Below are 24,163 nucleotides of genomic sequence, written 5' to 3'. Positions count from 1 at the left end.
GGGCCACTGGGTGGTTTCTGGCGGCGGAGGAGCAACAAGCACCACGGTCCCAAGATAAATATGGCGTCGGAGCAGCATCCGGGAACCCGGCGCGTCTCCACCCTCCTCCGTAGGAGACGAGTGCGACACTCCGCCATTCACATGACTAGACTGCGTGATTAAAAATGCGATTTCAAGCGACAAATGTCGTTTTAATTGCGAAAGACAGTAACGAGTGAACATATGTTATGATTTCAGAGCGATTCTAAAATTCGGCTTTCGTACTTCACAGAAATAAAAGAATCAGAAAAGAAAACTTTTAATCGTCCCACAATGGGGAAATTTACATATGGGGGGTTATAGGAAGAAGTTGACAATTGTTGACGTCAATTTGTGTCAAGAGACACCGGACATAAAATTGGCCATTAAATGCGTCAGACTAAAAAAAGTAAATTGCAAACATTCGTAAAAAATCTTCCTTCTTTTCGTAACGCATTTAATGGACTCCGGTTATGACGTCAGAAAGCATTTTAAAATGGGGGTTCGGCCTAGGGTTCGAATTGCAAACTTGTCGTGATGGGAATTCCAGCTCTTTCCAGAGAGCCCGTTCTTTTGGCTCGGCTCACCAAAAACATCAGGCTTTTGGCTCCCAAATGGCTCCTCAGTTTGTTTGTTTGTTTTTTTTGTTGCTTAAATTAACTACCAAAAATCATGTATAATTATGTGAAAAACTAATCTATCTGATCTATATGTGACCATCCACTAACTTTCACTTTCCTGCTGATCAGCTGTCACTAATTTGCTTTTCGTATTAATAATGCTATCATACCAACGAGTAAAAAAAATAATAATTGAATAATAACAGCATAATGTGATAACATTTGTCCACCTGTCTACCCCCCCCCCCCCCCCCTACCACGGATACCGACCAATCACGTGTGGCTTTAACTGAAGAATAGAGGACAAAAAAAATACGGCTCCCATTTCCGGCTCCTTGTTAGAAACCGGCCAGCATTCACTCAACCCAGAAGTAACTCAAATACATAGAAAGCTAGCTAGCTAATAGATAGCCAATAGTTAGACAGCTAGCTAGCTAGACAACTAGCCATACAACTAATAGATAGCCAGGCAGACAGCTAACTAGCTGGCCAGTTAGCTAATAGATCGCAAATAGAAATCTAATAGATAGGATTAAGAGCTAGTTTTACATCACAAAGGGAAAAAAAAACCTCCAAAATAAAACAAGTTCAAACTATCCATATATCGGTACATTTTTATTGACTAGGTATATTATTAACACATAACACCATACATAAAAATAAACCAAAAACTTGCAATATATTTTAACACTTTGACAGAATGTACAAAATAAAATGGGAAAAATCTTACATTTTATTTGTGGTCCTTTAAACAGTGGTGTAGAATGGCACAAAATGTTGTTCTGTGAAAGTAGAATGTATTGAATGTAATGAATTTATATGAGTTTAAAAAAAAAAGACGCTTTCAGCAATTAGCAGCATGTCTAAAATATACAACGCAGTATTAAGGCCACACGAGGGATTTTTTTCAGAAAAGTATTTAAAAAAACATGAGAATGAATGTTAAAATGTACAATGTAATATTGAAATGCCTCTTTCCCTTGTAAAATGACCAGTTACCGATGTTTATGTCATTCAATGTAAAATTACGCATATCGGGTATATCCTTGTAATATGGCTTACTTCACGTAAAAAGGAAGACTTGATGACATAATAGGATGATATGGATAAAAAAATCTATTTTTTTTTTCTTGTAAAAATTGTGACTGTTTTCGCGCTGACTTTTGTGCCATGAAATCACCCAGGATATATTTTACCTCAGAAATGTTTTTACTTCATTCAAATAAAAGTATTTCACTGGGTATTTTGACTATTTTAATACTGTCACATTTTTTCTTTCGTGTTTTTTCATGGACAGTGATACCTTGGCTTATGAACTTAATTGGTTCCCAGACAGAGTGTGTAAGGCAAAAAGTGTGTATCCCAAAAATTAATTTACCATAGGAAAGCATTAAAATGAGAATAATCCGTTCTCAGGTCCCCATAAAACGCACATTTTCTACTTTCTAAGCCTTGAAACTACAGAAAATAGACCTTATTTTATGTATAATAAATGATCTATGATATTATAATTAAATAAATAAACTGTACTGTATAATAAAGTCGTTTTATTTATCTTTGTGATGGTCATTGATGGCTTGATGGAATGGAGTGGCCGTGTTTCATCAGCATGAAACACTTGAGGAACGTAACCTTCCTTCACCATCTTTCGGAATGGTCCCTTGGAGGTGCTTTCTCTGCGATAATTTTATCTAGTTCCTCATCAATTGTGTTCTGTTTAGCTGGGTTGATAGCTTTTTGCATCAAGTGTACAGATGGCTTGTGCGGGTTGTTTGTGGAGCCTGATTGATGGGATATTTTAACCTTGCAGTCTACACTCTGCCTTTGAACTATCAAAGTTGAAACTCTCTCACTGTTGTCTGCCTGTCTCTTTAATGTTTAAACCACCTCCCCTCATTACTGCGTTCTTGACCAATCACGTGGCTTTAACCGAAGACTGGGGGCGGAAAATAGAGGATAAAAACAGTCGGCTGCCATTTTGTTGTTAGAAGAACGGGCTCGTTCGCGAACGACACATCACTCATTGAGGCAGCTCCGTGTACGAAAAAAGTTTGTACGCCAAGGTAAAATGTTCATAAATTTAACGTTCGTAACCCAAAAAGTTCGTAAGCCAAGGGGTTCGTAAACCGAGGTATCACTCTAATTGTTAACTATTTTCATAGAATTGTGATATCTTGGGGAAAAAAATGATTCTCAAAAATGTAGTTTATATTTTTTTGGTATTTTAGAAAGATTCAGATATTTCTCTAGAAAAGAGACAGATCACTCAATATTTATCATCATATTCTCATTGTTTTTTTCTCTCTCCATGGAATAAATATTCCAGGCACCGAAATGTATTAAAAAGTAATAAAAATGCAAACCTAAGACATGTTGGCTCATTTTTTTTTTTATCAGTGATCCGCACTCAATTAAAAGTAATTTAAAAAAAAAGGTTTGCATTCAAAAAAATGGCTTAATATTTATTTAAACATAAAGAAATAAGCGTTAAAAAATACAGATTGGCTGGCTGGTTGATAAGGCGGCTCGCTCGTTTTGTTATTGTTTTTTTTTAATGCAAATAGTCTCAATCTCAAACATGCTAACAACGTTTGCGTTAATAAACGTCTCAGTGCAGCCTGGAAAGTAAACATGGCATTGAAAACATTTTCCATTTCCTTTTTTTGTGTCTTTCACGAAATGCTTGCGACTTAAAAATAACTGACATCGGAAAGTGTGTAAAAATAAAGGGCTGTGCTAGTTTAGAGTGGATTTTAGTCCGATAGTAGGGTGAAAAATAGTCTATTTATTTATTTTTTTGGTCGGAAAAACGTATTCAGACTACACAACAACACTGCAAATTGCGTGTATGTTTTTGACGAAACAGAGTTTGCGGCATATTTGCAGTGAGGACTGTCAAATTTGGGTTTGAAATGTCTCAGATTGGTTTGAGGTTCACAGTTTTAACGTGGCAATAACATTTGCAGATTCAATTGTAGAGCTTAAAGTAAACGTTCATACAGAAAACAAAAATAATTTTGAATAAAATCAGCAGTGAGGAATACAGAACAATACTGGGTCGTAAGAAAACTTTAGTGTTGTAGCCTCAGATGCTCAGGTTGTAACCCATTACTAAGGTTGGGTTTGGTTGTTTCATTGTTGCTATGAAACTATTAGCATTCATTTTGGAATTGCTACTAGCAACATCGCTACCAACATTTGGGTGTTAAATACAAGTCAACAGAGGACTGACATTTGGTTTTGTATTTTAGTGTCATGACGAAGATACATTTTACATCCCTCAATAAACCAACAATACTTACATTTTTTTGTTGTTTTAGCGTAGCAAGCTAATGCTACGATCGTCACTGTAATTTGAGTTTTAGCTCGACTTAGCATAGCGATTCCATTGTTGTGATTAAAAACGGTGGAAGACAACAGCTAACAGAAGGAAGACCGATATTTGGAAGAGTTTTAAAATGTTATATTTGCTAGGTACTTGGTCAACCATTTTAACGTAGCAAATCACAGTCAGGAGACACTTAGCATAGCTGATTTTCACCTGGAGTTTGGCTAGCGAATGTTTTAATTGGTGTCTAAAAGTAGATTATTTATATTTTCCTTTAACATTAGTGTGATGAGGGAATGCTTGTTTAGCTATGATAGTTAACTATTTTGTAGTTTGTTTGGGTTCTGGCCAGACTGAGTAGAGGAATATACTGTATTTTGGTCTTTCATCTTAGCTAACAAGTTGCTAGCGTCCATTTGGGCGCTAACCAAACTGTAAAACAGACTGAATTTTGGCTAGGTCTGTTTATATTTTGTATCTCAATGATTCCGTCATCGTTGAGATACAAAATATACAAAGACCTAGCCAAAATTCCGTCGTCTGTTTTACAAAAATTGTTCATGTTAGCGAATTGAGCTAACGCTCGCGGTATTAGCTCGCGGTCTTGAGTACGCTCCATAAAAATTCATAATTGTGAACGACTGTTCGGAATTGCTTTTTCAATACCAGAGTTGCGTTAAGCAAAAGAATGCGGCAAATATCGCTGTTCGTCAGCATGGATGTAGCGTAGCCTATTTCTTTTGATCTGTATAGGCCTCCATTTGCTTCAAGATACAATCGATTTGGCGAGTAATAATTGATCACCTATCCCTAAGACGGACGGGTGTGTAAACATTCACTTTTTTTTTTGGTTTGAACGTGTGATGAGCGTTTAATATGAAATAAGAGGCACAACAAAGTAGACGTTTGGATTAAAAATTCATCACGGGGGCGCAAGCGAAAAATAAAATAGATTCATTCATATACCTTATCAATTAAAAAAAATAGTATACAAAAATTAAAAGTGTTATCTCGTTTTGGGTTTGAGTGTTCACCAGATTAATCTGGAATATTTTCAGAGCTCCTGCGTCCATCAAAAACACTAAAGCTTGTCCCTGCAATTTGTTTAGCTTGTAATTTTGCTTTGTGGGTCTGTGCTTTCTTTTTTTTTTTGTTTTGTATAAATTTTTTTCTCCCCTTTACAGACAAATACGCAGAAAAAAGAGGCGGGTTGGCGGCGACAAGCCTTTTCTCAGCTCTCGTCATCCGGGTGATGTTGTTCCAGCAGTCGCACGTGGGTGAAAGGGAAATGGCCGCGCTTGCCTTTGCACTCGCCTTCCCATTGGCCGTTCACATTGATCTTGGTTACTTTCACCGTGTCGCCCACCTGGGGAAACCATAACCAAAAATAAATACATAAATAAATGACGTGGAAAATATCAAGAAAGGTAGACAGATCAAAAAATAGTCAATTTGGCTACAGATTGGGTCACACTGGAGAGAAAATATGGAATTAGACAGAGAATAGGGAATTACACAATACAGTACAGTGATACCTCGGCTTACGAACGCCTTGACTAATGACCTTTTCAGTTTACGAACGTTAAATTCACGTTTGAAGGCTTATTTAGTAGAAAATCAGGTTTTATGGGGACCTGGGAACGGATTATTCTCATTTTAATGTTTTCCTATGGGAAATTAATGTTTGGGATAAACACTTTTCGCATTACACACTGTCAGCGAACCAATTAAGTTCGTAAGCCAAGGTATCACTGTATATCGCAATTTTACCTTAACAGCTCGGACTGATAAATGACATTTTGCTAAAATCTTCCTGCTTATTTTTCGTACAATTTTTTTTTTATTTTTGTAGAATTTTGACTATTTTCCAAAACTTTTGCAAAATTGTGTTTGTCGTTTTCAGAGTGATTTATTTTCATAATTATGAGTGAATTTTTTGTTGTTATATCTGGAAGCTCTTCATCCGAAGAGCTTCGTCAGCGAACTAAAGTTGTGCTGGTAACTCTGGGCCCTATATAAACCCATGAAGTTAAACGAACAGCTTTCCATTGTCGTTTAACTAAATTTGTTTCTTGAGCTATTTTAACAGAAGTATGTCATATGTGGCGCGGATCATGTAGCAATATCTATTAGCTGTCTAGCGAGCTAGCTAATTGTTAACTAGATAGCTACATAGCTATTTGCTAACTAGCTATTAGTTATCTATTAGCTAGCTAACTTGAGCTATATGAGTTATTCTGGGTTGAGTGAACACTGCCGCATGTGGCTGCCGCTGCTCACCCACAGAAAAACTAATCCTTTGACTGTAAAGTGACCTTGAGCGTTTTGAAAGGCACTAGTAAACGAAATGTATTATTATTTAAAAAAATGGGACAAAATCTGACTTCAACGGAGAAGTTAGGACGGCAGAAAAAAAAAAATCACTGGCACCGCCCTACCCACTCTCGAGGACTTGCACATTGCAAGAATCAAAACAAGGGTGCGGAAAATCCTGCTGGACCCTCCGCACCCTGCCCATCACCTTTTCCAGCGACTCCCCTCAGCCAGGCGCTACCGATCCTTAGATCAGGGACCTATCAGAGCAGAAGTCTGGCCCCACCACCTCTGGACAGTACGGATATATAGATATACATAGGGCCAGAGCTACCAGCAAAAATTTAGTTCGCTGACGAAGCCTCTTGGATGAGAACGAAACGTCCGACACCTTCAAAGAAGTACGGATGACGGCCGAAGAAACCTTTTCATCGATTCGTAGGGGGTGAATATAAAAACAGATTAATAGTGGGTGCGAATCATGTGTCATTTGTTGTTCTATCAGCACCCACAATGCTTTGCTGCCGTTACAATGAACACAATGTTGCATTCATAGGCTCATCAGCGCTAACATTTGTCAAGCTACTTTTGTTTAAGTGCGTAGAGGCGCGACGAGGCCATTTAGTGGATGACAGCTTCTCGACTGAAGACAACGGCGAATGTCGGGGATGAAAAAGAACGACAACCACATTACCTCCAAGGCCAGCGCCGTCTTGTCGTAGGCGTTGGGCACCCTCTTCTGAATGGCCCGGGCGTACACAGGCCCGTTCTGTAGATTAGGAAGCTGGGTGGCCACCACCGGTTGGGCGTACTGACCCGGGTCACCCAAGGCCTGTGGCGACCCTGTTCCGTCGGCCGCCGCGCCCCCAACCTGACCCCCTTGTCCCGCGCTCGCCACGGGGGCGCCCGCCGTGGGCGAGGCGGGCCGGTACTTCTCCACGTAAGGGACGGGGATCATCCCGGCGCGTCCCTCCTTGTTGGCGGCGTTCCACCACTGCTCCTCCGGCTTCTCCAACACGCGCAGGATGTCCCCCTTGCGGAACGGGAGGTCCTCGTCGTCGTTGCCCAGGAAGTCAAAGAGCGCCCGGACAAATTCGCCCTCGTCGGTTTGTTGCGGGGGGCCGGCGGCAGAGGAGCTGATGAATCCAATGTGCTTGGATTTGGTGATGGGTTCGATGAGCGTGGTCGTGTCCAGGTAGTGGATTTTGTAGAACTCCAGCAAGGCCGGCAGGGCCTCAAACTCTTGATCACCGATGCGAAACCGTGGAGGAGGCGCTCCTGGCAAATCAATTAAGGCTTGGTTAAACCCAAGGAGCAGAAAAAAAACGTTCACTGGAGGGTTATTTTGAAACAAGGCGCTATTAATTCATTTTTTTAACGCCACATAAAGTGTTTGGGAGTGACTTTTTTTTTTTTAAATAAAACTGTCATATTTAAAGGACAACCGACACCATTTTTTTGTTTTCCTAACTGACATCAGAAAAACGTTTTAAAGCATCTAAAATACCCAAAACACAGGCTGATATTTTTAGTCAAATGCAAAACACAAATAAAAATGGCTTAAAGTGTCCCAAAACTGCCACAAATGAGCTCGAAACTGGGGAGATTCAAAAAGTCCCGCCCTCTTGTTCGTGACATCACGTCAGGATACTCATTCACAAACTGCCTTGTTCCAGAATCAAAACAATTGCTTCAGACAGTTCAGATTCGGAGAAGATGATTTCTTGTTACTCATCCATTTATGAATATGATACATAGTTCTGAAGAGGAAAGCATACATGTTTGCAATCGATTAAAGAAGTCCTTCCGGATCATTTTGAGGCATCAGGACTCCAATGTAACGTCCCAGAAAATGCACAAGAAGGCACCCAAGCTCCGTTGGAAATGGCTGATTTGTCTGCTGGGAATTTGTGTCAACTAGTATCAAATAGTAGTCTTGGTGCAACACAATGATTCACTATTGCATTATTTATGTGTTTTCCTTCTAATTTCGCCATCAACACGGACCAACACGAAGTTTTCAGACCAAACAAAGTACCCAAAATGCATTGTGTTTCGCTTTCTCGGTCAGGGGGCGTTCCTTCCGTGACGTCACGTCAGGAATCGTCACCAACTCGAAAACAAGACTTCCTGAATATTCAACGCCAGTCTTAAAACGTAAAATATAGCTATATGCCGTGCTTTATTGGTGTTTTGCGTTTGACTAAAAATATCAGCCTGCGTGTTTTGGGTATTTTAGATGCTATAAAACGTTTTTCTGATGTCAGTTAGGAAACAAAAAAATTGTGTCGGTTGTCCTTTAACACCCCATTGACTGTCCCCTGTGACTTTCCCATAAACGCCATACAGGAAACAAGGTGGTAAAAGCAGACCGAATCAGAAGACGGCTAAGAAAAAGGGCAAAGGTTTTGCGATAAAAACTCAGAAGCCGGACTGTGCATGCGCGCGACGAGGCCGGATGACAGACATTCCACGAAGGCCGATGTGACCAGTCACCACCCCCCCCCCCCCCAAAAAAAAAAAAAAAAAAAAAACTCCACCCCGCCCCCCGTTGTGACAGCACAGACTGCCCATTTCCATTCAAAAAAAAAAGAGGAACTTACAGTATTAAGCAGACTAGCCCACATCACCGATGCTAAGAACTAGCTGTTCATTCATTTTTATTTTGAGACACTTCACATCAATGGAAAATTTAGCATCTTAAATGCTAAATTTAAATGCTACAGTCTAATTTAAACAATATCAAAACTATGACTTATGATTTGGGTTAGCACATTTGTCTCGCAGTGCAGAGGATGTCAAATTGAATCCTTCCGGTGTGTTCTTCCGTGTACTTGGGTTTCCTCCCATATCCCCCCAAAAAAAACAATAAAAAACAGGTAAATTGTCAGAGGATATAATTTTGAGCGTGTATAGTTGTCTATGTGTGTGCCCTGCGATTGTCTGGCAATCAATTCAGGGTGTACTCCGCCTACTGGCAAAGACAGCTGGGATAGGCTCCAGCATGCCTGCTCTACTCATAAGGAAACAGTGGTTCAAATACAGTAATACTTTGATAGACTTTTGATTGTAATTTTTCTTCCAGGTACTACAAGAGAATGATTACAATTTAAACCTAAATATTTGCTTAGTTGAAGGGGGCGTTCGGCTACAAAGAAGCCAAAACTGCATTTATGAGTACATTTAGGACTGAGTATAACTTCACACATATCAAAACAGAAATATATTAGCATAAATGCTAATGGAAACAAATTTATGTTTTACGAGTTTTCTTTTATTCCCCCCCCCCCCACATGTGTGTTATGTCCAACATTCTGGTGTTTGTTTTGTTTACATGATCTTTAAGGGTGTTCATTGTTTGGTGTGCCATTTTGTTTCACGTCTCAAGCGCTAATATCTATCTATTCACTAGCTAACAGCTATCTATTCACTAGATATTAGCTTTCTATTCGCTATCGATTCACTTGCTAGGTATTAGCTAGCTTGCTATCTATTCGAGTTACTTCGGGGTTGAGTGAACGCTGGCGCGTGTGGCTGTCGCTGCTCACCCACAGAAAAAACGTAAACTGTGACTGTAAAGTGACCTTGAGAGTTTTAAAAGGCGCTTATAAATTACATTTATTACTATTATTATTATTATTATTACCTACTTCTAACTTGAACACAATGATTCTAAACACAATATCAGAAATGCGATTTCTGTTTTATTTTTTTAAGTAAAATTTAAGTGTATATCTAATCCCAATTTTTATCATAATGTCTCGGCCGATTCTTGGATTGTTGAGTCGCCAGACTGCATTGAGAAAATGGGCATGTTAGCAGTCTAACCTTAGTGTGATTCAAACAAAAAAAAATCACAAACACACCTCATGTTTTCACTTCTTTAACTCGAATTCAAGTGTTCGGGTGATTATAACATACATTTATTGTATTTTACGTTATAATTTGTACAATTAACACTTCTTTTCTCTCGTGCTAGTTAGCCTACGAGCTAGGTCCCCAACGCACCACTGCCTTCCACCGCCACCAACACAATCTTATTTTATCTTCAAATAAACTAGCTTGAACACCTCATTAAAGGAGCCGAATTCTAAAACGCACATTTAGAAAACATAATATACAAGTGTTTCGAAGGTATCGTAGAAATACGGCGGTATGATGAGGTTAAACGCGTCAAATTGGAGCGTCCGCTGTGCTAGTTTTGTTCCCGAATGTGCAGCGACGGGGGCCACAGCATTATAGCAAGTCGGACGGCATTTTTTAAACAGTTGCAGTAAATCAGGGATAACGGAAAGCTGGGGAAACTAAGCACGAAAGTCAAACCTTACCCGATCCGGATAGACGGTTACTACTGTTGCTGTTGATGATATAATGGGACACTTTGGAATTTTCGGAAACGGACAGCACGTAGTCCCCAGGGCTGGTTATGGAGTCCCTCACCAGGAAAACGCCGTGCCTCTGTCCCTGCAAGAGAGAAACGGCTTCCTGGCGGCTCAGCCTGCCCCAAAACCAACTCCCGCGGTCTTCGGCGTCAAAATTACCGGCCATGACTGAACAATAAACACCCCGAGGCTCGAGGCCCTGTTCACCCTCCTTCGCCTCTCTCTTTTTATCCGCAACTCATACAAAAAACTTTGGGTCAGGGTCGCTCCCCGGCATTGAAAAAAAAGGTGCGCTAATCCGTCTTGAGGCGGGTTTTCGCGAACAACGTAGCCGCCGGGGGTGTTTCTGCGTTATCTTAGAGAGACGAAAGACTTCTAGGAGTGTTTTGTGTAATCAAATAAAACAAGAAAGCCACAAACAAGTGAGCAACGAGAAAAGTCCCGGACCGAAATGGCGGATCTAGGGAAAAGTTGACCTCATCTACCGGAAGGGATGCCTTGGTCAATGGGAAGAGGTGCATTCACGAACCCCGAGAAATGTCGGGGCACAACATAAACGTCGTTCAGGTTGATATTTGATTCGATTTTTTTTACGACATATATTGAGAAATAAATGTCATTATGTAATCGCGGCAGTCAAAAAAGTAAAAATGTCAATCATCACATTGAATGGTTTAAAAAAATATTTTGAAATCCTGTAAACAAACTGCTCTAATTCATTCGAACAATGTTCAATGGTTTCCACGCTGCGTTTAAGCGAATCAACAAAATCAAATAAATATATTAAATAATACATGTACTAATAATACGTACCTGTAATAATGATGTAATAATAAATTTCATTTATTCGCAATTTTTCAAAACTCTCAAGGACACAGTGTACCTGTCAAAAAAAGTGAAAATCCGTTTGTCATTGAAAATGTGGTTAATAATTCTCTTCACTACTCCACCCAAGTTATGAAAGACAAAAGACACACTACTACCACAATAACGCATTCAGTCCATAATCTTTGGTGATTCCACAAATATAATCAAAAATGTCATCAACAAATGCGTACTAATAATGAACAACGAATATTTTGTCAAATTCAAAAAATATAGATCATAGTTATAATAATGTCTACTACAAACGCTGTAAAACGTACTGTATTCGTATAAATTGCAATGTTTTCATTTGGCCAGTAGATGGCGATATGAAAAGCGTGATACCCCACAGCGACACAGTCTGCCTCACAGTGTGAAGTTCTGGGTTTGAACCTTGCCTCCGATCTGTTAATAATAGGCTACTTAGAGGCTTTAGAAAATCGATAGAAGGGTGAAAAAAACATTTTTTTTTAGAATGGAAAACATTAGAAAATGGCTTTATTATGACACAGTGTTAAATGCATCTTAAAGGACAACCGACGTCTCCGGACAAGTTGTGTCCATAATTTGTAAAATGGCTTCAAATGACCTCTACTGAGCGTATTTTACATAGATTCCACCGCATATAGGTATATTTTACGTTTTAAGACTCGCGCTGAATATTCAGGAAGTCTTGTTTTTGAGTTGGTGACGAGTCCGTATGTGACGTCACTAAAGGAACGCCCCACACGGAAAAAAAGACACATTGTAGCAGTCCTTCCATCACGTCAATGTATTTTGCTATATTGTTTGGTCTGAAAACTTTGTGTTGCACCCAAAAGCCGTCAGAAGAGGGTGTCCAAGCTCCATATAAGGAATTTATCAGCCTGTGCAAACGGAGGTGGCCACAAGAGGTGGCCACAGGAGGTCGCCATTTTGTGCCTCTTTTTCATTGAGACATCTCCCCTCAATGTTGCCTCATAATGGCACTGAATACATTCTTTAATCGATTGCAAACATGTATGCTTTCCTCTTCATAACTATTTGAATCATATTCATAACTGCATGTGTAACAAGAAAGCATATTCTCCGAATCTGAATCCATTGTTTTGATTCTGCAGCAATGCAAGACGTCTTGGCGTGATGTCACAAACTGGGGGCGGGACTTTCTGAAAATGCCCAATTCGCAGCTCAATTTTTTTGCAGATTTTGCACAATTTAAGTCATTTTTATTGGTGTTTTGCATTTGAATAAAAATATCATATCGTTTTGGGTATTTTAGATGCTTTTTCTGATGTCAGTTAAGAAACAAAAAAGTGACGTCGGTTGTTCTTTAAGCTATTCTGTCGCATGCCCACGTCATCTTTGCACATTCACATCTGCAGTATTGTCATATTGCGAGGCTTAGCTCAAAAGTTGCTTTTGTCAACACCGCAACAGCATAAGAGACACACAAAGCTTGAACACTAGCATCACTTTCCTTCAAACGTGGTTATACGACGACAAAAAAAAAGTGCATTTTTGCACTTGTCTCTGATATAGAGTGACAGTGAGTTACTCAAATGTCTTCAAGTGATTGTAGAGGGACTGGACATAGGTGAACACGCACATGGGGTCCGGTTTGTCGCCCATCTCCAACATGTCGTCCACTTCGATCAGACGGAGACAGTCGGCCTGGGTTCTGACACGGGAGGGCAAACATAGGAAATATTGTAAAATTAATAGCGTATTGCGTCAAAATGACATTTGTGTCGTGCCCCGATGAATTAAGTGTCATTGAAAATAAATGAAATACTTTTTTTTTTTCAAATAGATGATTAAGATTCAAGAAAAAGAGGAAAAAGTTCAAACAAATGGTAAAATTCTCAAGCGGAAAATAACTAAATTGGCAGATTCTCGGTTTACCTGCAGTCGAGTAAATAAAGACCAATCTTGCGTTGGTTTGAGTTCCTAAATCGAAACCAAAATGCTTCTCGCAAATGCAATAAAAATAAATAAATAAATAAAATTTAACAAAACAAAACAAAAAAATATATAAATACATAAAAATAAATGTACAAATAAACAAATAAAATAAGCAAATAAAAAAATAAGTAAGTAAATAAATAAATAAATAAATAAATTGATAAATAAATAAATTAGCAAATAAAAGAAATAAATAAATGGGCAAATAAAAATAAATAAATAATAAATAAATACATACATCGATAAATATACAAATGCATAAATAAACAAATAAACAAATAAATAAATAAAATAAAATTAAACAAAACAAAACAAAATAAAAATATATAAATAAATACATAAAAATAAATGTAAATAAATGTACAAATAAACAAATAAAATAAGCAAATAATAAATAAATAAATAAATAAATAAATAAGCAAAAAAATAACAAACAAATAAATAAATAAATAAATAAATAAATAAATAAGCAAATAAAATAAATACATTTATAAATTATTACATTACAGTAAAGTCTCGTTATATCGATATTCAAGGGAGTCCGAAAAAATATCGATATAACTGGGACTATCGATATATCCGACCCTGTTTGCATGTAATTTTCTCCGTGCGTGCATAGAAATAGTATCGATATAACCGGGACTATCGATATATCCGATATCGATATAACGAGACTTTACTGTATTAAATCAATAAATCAACAAATAAAATGTAAATAAACAAATAAATGAATATATGAATAAATAAATAACTAAATAAATAAATAAACTTACTCAGCCGTTGTGAAAGCCAGCTGCAGGTTTTGCTTCCGGTTGGCGGGCTTTAGCGTGTTGTAGTCGAATTCCAGCGGGAAGAAGGAATGAACCAGAGCGCAAAAGGCCATGCCGTCACTCCAACTCGAGGAGAAATTCTGGATGTCAATGTTCTACGGGAGGAAGAGTTTGATCAGTTTATAAAACAAATAATGTGAAGATTTCCCAAGAACTGATATTTTTGGAGTCCTAAAATTGGGCTTTTATTGGATTATAAAGACACCAAACATTTCGAATTGGCTACTAGCTATTAACTCATTCACTGCCAGACGATGTGCAAAAACGTGTCCAATACAGTGCCAGGGTTTTTGTCATTTTCACTCAAATTGCAAGACCCACAGAATATTGACTTTTAGTTCTGGAGCACCCTCCTCAATTTTCATACCTGGTAGCCGATGGTTTTGGAGCGGCACCACTCCAACAGGATATGTTTGATACCACTAGCGCTGGTAACTCCAAAGCTTTGGGAACGCTTCAATTTGGGCTTAGAATCCTTCGGCCTATTTGAATAGAAATGTCCATTAAGCGTCTGTTTCAGAGCTAATTGACAATATAACATTTGTTGGAGTAAAAAATACCCCAAAAAATAAAAATTGTGGTACGAACTTGACAGGGTCGGAGTTCATTCTCTCAAATAGAGCGCGTTTAGCCTGAGCGCCACCAGAACGAGGAAGAGTGTTGGATTTGGTCGGATCATGCTTAGACTCCACGGGAGGGCTGTTGTTCTTCCTGGAGAAGCAAAAAAAACAGCTCAAATCAACCGCAGGTACCAAAGCTAGCGTAAGAAAATGTACATCAGGGTATGCGGTTGACTTACTTTTCAAAATTTGTCGATAAAGTTGGTTTTATGACGGATTTGGAAGGAAGTAACTTTTCTGTAAATATATTAAAAAAAAAAAACAGTTCAGAAAATAAAAATCAACTGAATTGATATGGGTACAGTCCGTTTTCAGGAATGTAGAAGACAGACTTATCAAGACTACAGCAAAACTTTATGTATGTCCATTTAAAATGAGGGTGTCAAACCTAAGGCTCATGGGCCGGAACCGGTCCCCAATGAGACACTATCAGGCCCAAAGGATAATTTAAAAGCGGGGGGAAAAATCCATGAATCTGAAGCACTTTTCTGCACCCTCTTTGTTGTATGTAGCAGTTCCAGACGAAAGAGAAGATCAAAGCGTCCTTTTCACCAGTGGATCATGGTGGAATGTGCACGTCTACTACGAGCTAAATGTCAAAAGCAAACACGAAGCTGAAGCATCCATTGACGAATAGAGATTGTTTCACATCTCTTGTCTCACGTAAATCCGCTTCAATTCCAAGCCGCGACGGTTCCACATCCGCATGTATGGCAATATAAAATGAGTTTGACACCCTAAGATACAAAACACCAGACAAAAAAATGACTTGTTTTTGACTTGGTTGAGGAAAGCTGACACTTCTTTTAAGACTCGGACTCGGCGTCCTGAGAACTGGAGCTGCAGTGAGGAACCAGAACGTTTTTATGTAATCTACAAGATGGCAAAACCATCTACAGGTATGAAGACTATCGGTCTACCTCGGATGGCAGGGACAGTACCTCGTTTAAAGGGGTATTCTCCGGATTTTACAGATGATTCCTGGGATGTAGGTGACCCAATTGGCGGTGACATGGTGGCAGTTTTGTCCGAGGTTGAGAGACCCGATTGCGGTTTGGTATCGGTGATATCTGATCAGAAGATCCATTTTAGAAAGGTAATACAAGAACAAACGAATAGGGTCATTGATTTGGGATCGAAAGGACTCACCCCGTCGAAATGGATACTGTCCTGGTTTTACGATGTGGGATTCTGGCAGAGATGGAATCGGAACAGATTTAGGTGCAGGAGAAACGTCGGGGTTGCTTCTGCTCATATCTGTGAGGGGAAGATATGCCAATGAAATCAATTGATCCTGGGATGGAAGGTCATTGGATCCAGGAACACCTTTTAGAGGAAATACTTTTCTGGATTTGGCCTTAACTACTCAACATTTCAGTCTTGATACGTCTGTGTAAGCTCTCAGTCGTACAGGAGTGGTCTGTACTTCAAAGAAGTACTTCTTAGAAGTACAAATGACGGCTGAAGAAACCTTTCCATCGATGGGTTCAGTCGTGACTTCATCCCCAACTATTTAACGTCTCACTGGAGTCAGTTTATCTCAAACCGTCAAGGTCTTGGTCTGTCTTGAATCCGTCTTCTATCGTCTTACACTCATTCCTGAATTTATTCAAGCTCAGATAACTCCAGACCCAAATAACTTAGGAATTAACTTTTTTTTTGTGATGAAAGAAGAGAGTCTAAGATTTCTAACGCTCTATTGAATATTTATGTAGTCCTAAAACTCTATATTCTGTGGGTCCTGCAATTTGAGTGAAAATGACAAAAACCCTGGCACTGGAGTGGAGACATTTGGAGTGCATATCGTCTTTTGAGTCTTGGAATCAACTTTGCTCGTCTGAACTATTCTGAGTTTTGTTTTGGACTTGGTCCTAAGCCCTCATAGTCTTTGTTTTCTATACTTTACAGTACTTGGTCTAGACTTGATCTCAAGTCCTACAAACTTTGTTCTGAATTGAACCCAAAATAACCAATCGGTTAAAAACAACAACCTCAAGCTTGGTAACACTACTCACCACTAATATTTTTGGAGGATTTGATTGTGGTTTCGGTTGTCGTTTTAACCACGGTAGCCGCAGAATGGGCAACGGTCGCAGCGTCCGAGCTGACTCTCGTCATTGCGGTGATGGGAAGATGAGGTTCAGTTGGACTGTCGAACTTCTCCTGGACTGAGCGCGTTGAAAGACAGATTGAATCGACAAATAACTTTGAATTCACGGTACGGGGGGGAAACTTACTTGGCATCATGCCGGATCTGGAGGTGAGAGACACGTGGGATTGGGCTACGTATTCTTAATAAAAAGCCAAAAGTTTTGGATGGTCACATGACTGGTTTAATTGTGAAAAAAAAATGTCTGCTCACCTTGCTTCCTGCTCTGGTGTTCCACTGAGCCAATGAGCTTCTCTGCCTGGGCCCCCATTCCCTATTTCAGGAGAGTACGACATGTCAAATTTTGATGCGTTTCACATAAAGCAGTCAGGATAAAGGGGGCCAAATGATGGGGGTTACGATCAGGATCAATATTAGCATTAGCCGGCTTAGGTGATGCAACCTGCACAGCTGCTGTTGTGTCTATTTGTGTCGGCCTTAGCAACGCAACGTGGCGACTCCTGTTGACTGTTTACGTTCCAGGGTGTATCCGCTGTCATCGAGGGCGATGGTTCCGCAGTGGCATTTTAAACCAACTTGCGCTAAAATAAACACGTAGCAATGTAGCCCACCGGACATCCTGCAATCGTTTGTCATGGAACGTTCACGTTGCGTAAAACCCGTGGCGGGCTTTGGATTTCATCGCTAGGCCTTCAGTAGTGCTATGTCGGAAACGATCCAGACTGAAAAAAGTGTAGTGTGATTTACTACAAGTCCACTAGAGGGCACCATTCGCCAGGAAGTAACCGACCGATCTTTCTTATTGTGTCCATTTTTTCTTAAAAAGTCATCGTGAAAATGGCTTTAAGAGTAAATCTCCAACCAAATTAATTTCTTCTCCTCTTTCGGCCATTGTGGGTTGACAAAATTGCTATTAAATCAACACAATAGCAGATCACTACTGATACGATGTGCTAGCGCTGGCCAGTATGCGCTTGTCACTATCGGGTTGTCATCAGAGCGGTTTTCGGAAACTATGATTGGCTAGTAAGCGAAAAGTCTGAACAACAGTTTCACTGACCCTTACTTCATGCTCCAGGGCCTGCAGAACTGATTTTGAAGGTGTCCAGTTAGATTTCTGACCCTGATAACAAATGATGGCTGAAATGTGATTGGTTAAATGCTTAAATACGAAAAACCACCTGGAAGCAGCGCAACAGGGGAAAAGTCATGAAAGGAAGACAATTTGGAATTACAGTAAAGTCTCGTTATATCGATATCGGATATATCGATAGTCCCGGTTATATCGATACTATTTCTATGCACGCACGGGGAAAATTACATGCAAACAGGGTCGGATATATCGATAGTCCCGGTTATATCGATATTTTTTTGGACTCCCTTGAATATCGATATAACGAGACTTTACTGTATTTAATAAGAATTTATGGACAAAATATAATTGACTTCAGACCGTGATTCAGATATTTTTAGGCCAGCAGAGAAGCCTTTGCAGGCCTTGACTGTCCACCACTGCGTTAAACTAAGTTGTTTATGTGGCTGACTGAAATGCGTATTTCATGCATATTATACTAACTTTATTCATGCTTATGTGATATATCATGAAAAGGAAGATGCTTCCATACAAAAAAAGCTGTTACATTAGCATTAGCATCGAATGGGACATTCGAATAATCGCTATTTATTATATTATTGTATTATTCGACAATCGCTAATGTAGCTTAGCAGTTGAAAGATTCTCCTCATTGACAGCTGAAACCACGTGTGTTCCCACAAAGAGGCTATTTTAGATCTTTGAAGATTTTCCTTCTGTTTTTATGTCCCAATATAGCCCCAAAATCAGGGTCGGAGGGGAAGCGCCTAAGTATATCACCCTGAAACCTGGCCTGTATTTGCACCAACGACTCCCCCCCCCCCACCCCAAACACCCCGAGCCTCTTTTGCAACACTTATAGCCAGACTTCTCAATCTGTCAACTCGCCACCAGGATGGAAGATTAGCGCCTGCGTGATCTGTGGGCCCCCTTCAGTAGGATGTCACAGACTGACTCCATTTGACCCCCCGACCCCAGCCCATAATCCATTTCAAACCCGAAGCCCCCGTCCAACTCTGCGAATATCTTGGAAAGGCGTTACCAAAATGGCTGTTGTACTGTTGAACTCATTCACTGCCATTCACAAATTTATTCGGGAATTGAAAATATGACGTAGAGCGCCATTCCCGAATTTGTTCTGGTTTTGTTGTTTCATGCTTGGGTGCTCATACTACTACTACTACTACTACTACTACTACTACTACTACTAAATAATAATAATAATAATAATAGATTTCATTTCTAACCACCTTTCAAAACTCTCAAAGTCACTTTACAGTCACAGGAGAAGTTTTTTCTGTGGGTGAGCAGCGGCAGCCACACGCGCCAGCGTTCACTCAACCCGGAAGTAACTCAAATAGATCGAAAGCAAGCTAGCTAGCTAGCTAATGGATCACACGAGTACTTATGAGGATGTGCTAAAGAAAAAGATATTTTTGGCTAGCTGTTGGCTATCTGTCAGCTATCTGTCTAGCTGTTGGCTGGCCTATATAATAATAATAATAATAATAATAATAATAATAATAATAATAATAATATGCATTATATTTATAAGCGCCTTTCAAAACTCTCAAGGACACTTTACAGTCACAGGATATTTTTTCTGCGTGAGCAGCGGCAGAAACGTCAAGTAGACTCGGTGACCTAGATAGCTAGAAAGCTACCTCGCTATATAGCTAATAGATATACAGATAAATAGCTTGCTAGCCAGCTAGAGAGCTAGCTAGCCAGCCAGCTAGATAGCTAGATACGGGAGGACTTCTTTAATTGAAACATTTATGCTTTCCTCTTCAGAACTATTTGAATCATATTCATAACTGGATGAGTAACAAGAAAGCGTCTTCTCCGAATCTGAAGCCATTGTTTTGATTCTAGAGCAAGGCAAGACGTCCTGGCGTGACGTCACGAACAAGGGGGCGGGACCTTCTGAAAATCTCCGAGGTTATTTTGAAGTAGTTTTGGGACACTTTAACTCATTTTTATTGTTTAGCATTTGACTAAAAATATCAGCCTGCGTGTTTTGGGTATTTTAGATGCTATAAAATGTTCTTCTGATGTCAGTTAGGAAACAAATAAATGGTGTCGGTTGTCCTTTAAGAGTCTGGTAAGCTGCGACGAGCTATTCCTCCACCACGGAGGGGTTTATTTTTACATCATGGCATTATACAAGAACAGTTTTAACTCTCGTTATAAATCCACACGTCTTTTTCGGGGTCTCCTTAATGATCAGCTATGAATGACTATGTTAGTTCCACTACCCTGGCATTCATACGCATGGACGAGTTGAGTTGAGGAAAGGAATATGACGAAAGCCGATACGGAGAAGCTCCGGACTGCAAAAACTTGGGGCCAATAATAGTCATGACCTTTTGGCGGTGACGGTTGCGGCAATAAATCGTCAGGCTTCGGGAAAGGAGCGAGCGTGTGAGGATATAATCGCGTGAAATGATATTGGTGATGAGATGTTCAAGTCAGTGAAAGGTATGATAACTTAAGAGGGGGTGAATTTTCAGGTCAGAAAATGGTCGCTAGGTTCACCCTGAGCCATTTTTTGGGGGGCGAGAAACCAATCCCGAAAACAAACGTTAGCTAAACAAACATTAGCTAAGGCTGATGATCAGGATTTAGACAGGTTCAAATGACTGCAGGGGGTTTAAGCATCAAGATGATTTGGACTAATTCCAGGAACGATTATTTTTGAGGGATGGGCGGTCATTGGATACCGATTTGGTATTTAGTGTATTTATCGGTGTATAAGGCGCACCCAAACACCTTCATTTTCTTCAAAAAAATGCCTCTGCGCCTTACACTCAGATGCGCCTTATATGTGAAGTCACATTGAGCCAAAACAGGTCTCACAACTACTCCATTTCCCCCCTGTAGAGGAAGTAGTACACGGTCCATGCTGGGATATAAAAAACGTAACCGCAGCCACTACTGGCGCGCCTTATAATGCGGTTTGCCTTATTTGTGGAATACTTTTATAAATGTATATACAGACGCTCCCCAATTTACGAACGAGATACGTTCCGAACGGTCGTTCGTCAGGTGAATGTGTTCGTAAGTCGAATTTGTTTGTAAATTGAATTCATTTGTAAGTTGAATTTGTCCGTAAGTTGATCCAGTGTTATATTTTGTATGGGGTGTATGTTTAACGCTTATATAAGTATGTTTAAGGTTTATATATATGTATATTTAAGGCTTGTCTAAGTAACCTCTATTGGTTTGTACTGAAAAAGAAACATTTAATAAAACATATGCTCTAGAAAGATATGTACATGTACAACTGGAGAGAATACTACATATGCTACCACAAAAATGTTCGTATGGACCGTTGACATTTTTTTTTATTGTAGCCCCCTCTGCACCATTCACGATTGATTTTCTATCTGCTTGTATCTGAAAAATAAATTTACATGTACAACCTGACATTTATAAACCCTGATTATCGAGGGGGACATTGATTCGAATAAATACAGACGCTCCCAACGTTAAGAAGGGTCGTCCATCAGGTGAATTTGTTCGTAAGTTGAATTTGTTCGTAAGTTGCTTCAGTGCTGTATGTTTAAGGCTTGTATAAGTAGCTTTTATAAGTAAGCTGTATTGGTTTGTAATGAAAAATAAACATTTCATAAAATCCAGATCCAGATATGTACATGTAAAACTGGAGAGAATACTACATATGTTACTACAAAAATGTTCGTATGTACCGTTGTTCGTAACTCGAATGTTCGTAAGTAGGGGAGTGTCTGTATTCTACTTGGAAAATGTTTTTCATTCATTATACACTGGAAAATACGGTAGTCTTTTTAGTTATTTTGGAATGATGTGAATGATTTAAGAGATCTGCTTTGAATGCTTACATTAAGTTCTTTGGTTCTCCATGGTGGTAGGGATCCAGGTGGAGTCAGACCAATCGAGCATCTCTGGACTTCCTGGTTCCTAGATTGCATCTCTAGAAGGCCGTTTTCCGCACCTTGCTCACTATTCTTCCCCTTCGACACGGCGGCCGGGAAATTCCTATCGATTTGCACTCCGGCGAGAGACTCGACCAGGCGGCTGAGGGCCTCCAACCTGGAATGGAGCTGCAGGTTCTCCTCCTGTAGTCGGCTAACTGCTTGGACGAGAGGCTCACTTGAGGCGTTCATTTCTTCCATACGATGCTCGATGCGCTGTTTGAAGGCGCTCACGTCCACGTGGACTTCTCTCACGGCCGCCTGCAAGGTGGCATTGAATTCCACCAGGGCTTTGCTGATTATTTTCTCCTCGGCAAACTTTGCGCCTTGGTCCATGGCTGTCTATGGTAAGTACCACGGTCGATTCCAGAAGCAAGAGTTCTCTAGATGACGACTTTTCTTCTCCAGATGGAAACACTCAATAGATACTTTGCATGTCCAGATTAATAATCCGGTACGGATGCTTTAAAAGGAATCACAACAACCGCTCATCGAGGAACTTTGACTTCTTTCAACAAGGGTCTTATCTTTCACTTCGGACTTGGATCTTGCGTCTTTGTTCATCTAACGGGAAAATCTGGACATAGATAGATGCAAGGTTAAGCAATCATATCAAATTTGGAACTAGAGATTGGATTAAACAAACCTTCTGGAAGGATCTGGTTCTTGTCCCATCCTCTTTGAAACGTTGCCGGTGAGTATTTCACTTCACTTCCACTGGACACTCAAGTGTCCCATATGGGTTTGACTGCAACAGGCTTGTCTATGTATTTTGGGACATAAAGGGGTGGAGGAAGAGAGAGGGGGGGGGGGGGGGGTAAGGCAATAGTTAGGAGGGGCTTGAATTATTTGTTTGTGAGCCTCCCTCGGCAACCAGGGATAAGGTACGTGATAGACAAAAATATGTGGACTTAATAATAATAATAATAATAATAATAATTTACATTTCAAGCGCCTTTCAAAGCTCTCAAGGACATTTTACAGTCACAGACAAGCATAGGTACTATAATAAAATACAATCACAAATAGAATACAATAAATAAAATACAATTATAAATAGAAACGACTTTAGTAGTAATACTTACAAAATTGTTTTTAATCTCCAATTTTCTTATTGTTTACCATGATTGACGATTACTCACCATATCCATTGCTTAAATTCATGTGCACACGTGGATTTTTTTTTTAAAGTAAAAACAGGTTAAAAAATGTATCATACAATCGGTTGGGTTTTGATTTTTCTTGCTTGGGTGCCGATAAAGCGCTGGCCATGGTCTCTGGCAATGTTTTTTTCTTTTCAACAAAGTGGTAGCATTTCCTTTTTTCTATGTTAGTGCTTTGTTTTATCTTCAGCAGTTGTTAAAGTGCTATATAGCTAGCTGGCTGACTATTAGCTATGTGGTAGTTAGCTGGCTGGCTAGTTAGCTGGCTATCTATTAGCGAGTCAGCTGGTTGGCTGGCTGTCTATTGGCTATCTATTAGCTAGCTAGCTGGCTATCTGTTGGCTATTAGCTAGCTGGCCATCTGTTGGCTATTAGCTAGATGGCTATCTATTAGCTAGCTAGGTTTTTTTTATTTATTTGAGTTATTCCGGGTTGAGTGAACGCTGGCACATGTGGCTGTCACTGCTCACCCACAGAAAAACTGATCCAGTGACTGTGAAGTGACCTTGAGTTTTGAAAGGCGCTTACAAATAAAATGTATTATTATTATTATCATCCAAAGACATAATGTGATGAGTAATTAACGAAAAAAATGAGACGTGTCCAGCATTTCTGATGCTTTAAGGCAGGAATGACTACTCAACAGCGTTACGTTGAATCAACAGCGACCTCGAGTGGCGGGGATGTCAAACTACAATTGAAGAAGACTGGAAAACATAAATCGTTAGCAGAAAATGTACATTTTTTGGGTGTTTGCGAGATTTTTGAATTGACACAAATGACACAGAGTCACAATATCAAAAGACTATCAAATCAAGTTTATTGATTTTTCTTAAAGGGGTGCACATCTGTTTTTTTATCTTCTTCATATTTTGTCATAAACAATCCAGTCTCCCCCCCCCCCCCCCCCGAAAAAATATCA

General features: G+C 39.6%; 2 protein-coding genes across 5 annotated transcripts; both read right to left on the bottom strand.

The window, feature by feature from the left end:
- Positions 1-1,240: 1,240 nt before the first annotated feature.
- LOC148886647 (adapter molecule crk-like) lies at positions 1,241-11,147 on the bottom strand. Its single transcript, XM_089016929.1, has 3 exons — positions 10,608-11,147; positions 6,974-7,557; positions 1,241-5,332 (listed from the first exon to the last, which is right to left on the bottom strand). The coding sequence occupies exons 1-3, from the start codon at positions 10,825-10,827 to the stop codon at positions 5,198-5,200; spliced, it is 939 nt and encodes a 312-aa protein (XP_088873055.1). The 5' UTR covers positions 10,828-11,147; the 3' UTR covers positions 1,241-5,197.
- A 336-nt stretch (positions 11,148-11,483) lies between these two features.
- Positions 11,484-22,827, bottom strand: LOC148886646 (smoothelin-like protein 2). Of its 4 annotated transcripts, XM_089016926.1 has the most exons (13): positions 22,725-22,802; positions 22,610-22,655; positions 21,986-22,545; positions 17,282-17,342; positions 17,157-17,210; positions 16,935-17,087; positions 16,069-16,176; positions 15,861-15,989; positions 15,099-15,156; positions 14,888-15,010; positions 14,667-14,781; positions 14,243-14,394; positions 11,484-13,185 (listed from the first exon to the last, which is right to left on the bottom strand). In XM_089016926.1, exons 3-13 carry the CDS (start codon positions 22,412-22,414, stop codon positions 13,059-13,061), a joined length of 1,509 nt encoding a protein of 502 aa, XP_088873052.1. In that variant the 5' UTR covers positions 22,415-22,545; positions 22,610-22,655; positions 22,725-22,802; the 3' UTR covers positions 11,484-13,058. The 4 variants fall into 4 exon arrangements, with proteins under 4 accessions (XP_088873052.1, XP_088873051.1, XP_088873053.1 ...); XM_089016925.1 differs by having other exon boundaries at positions 21,986-22,655; positions 22,725-22,827; XM_089016927.1 differs by lacking the exon at positions 17,157-17,210 and having other exon boundaries at positions 21,986-22,655; positions 22,725-22,827.
- Positions 22,828-24,163: the final 1,336 nt, after the last annotated feature.

The sequence above is a fragment of the Hippocampus bargibanti genome, linkage group LG16, assembly GCF_051943395.1.
Source record: "Hippocampus bargibanti isolate YZ-2025 linkage group LG16, ASM5194339v1, whole genome shotgun sequence".
Classification (NCBI taxonomy): Eukaryota; Metazoa; Chordata; class Actinopteri; order Syngnathiformes; family Syngnathidae; genus Hippocampus; species Hippocampus bargibanti.
The sequence above is the reverse complement of the archived record's forward strand: the minus strand, read 5'-3'. Positions and strand labels throughout refer to the sequence as shown.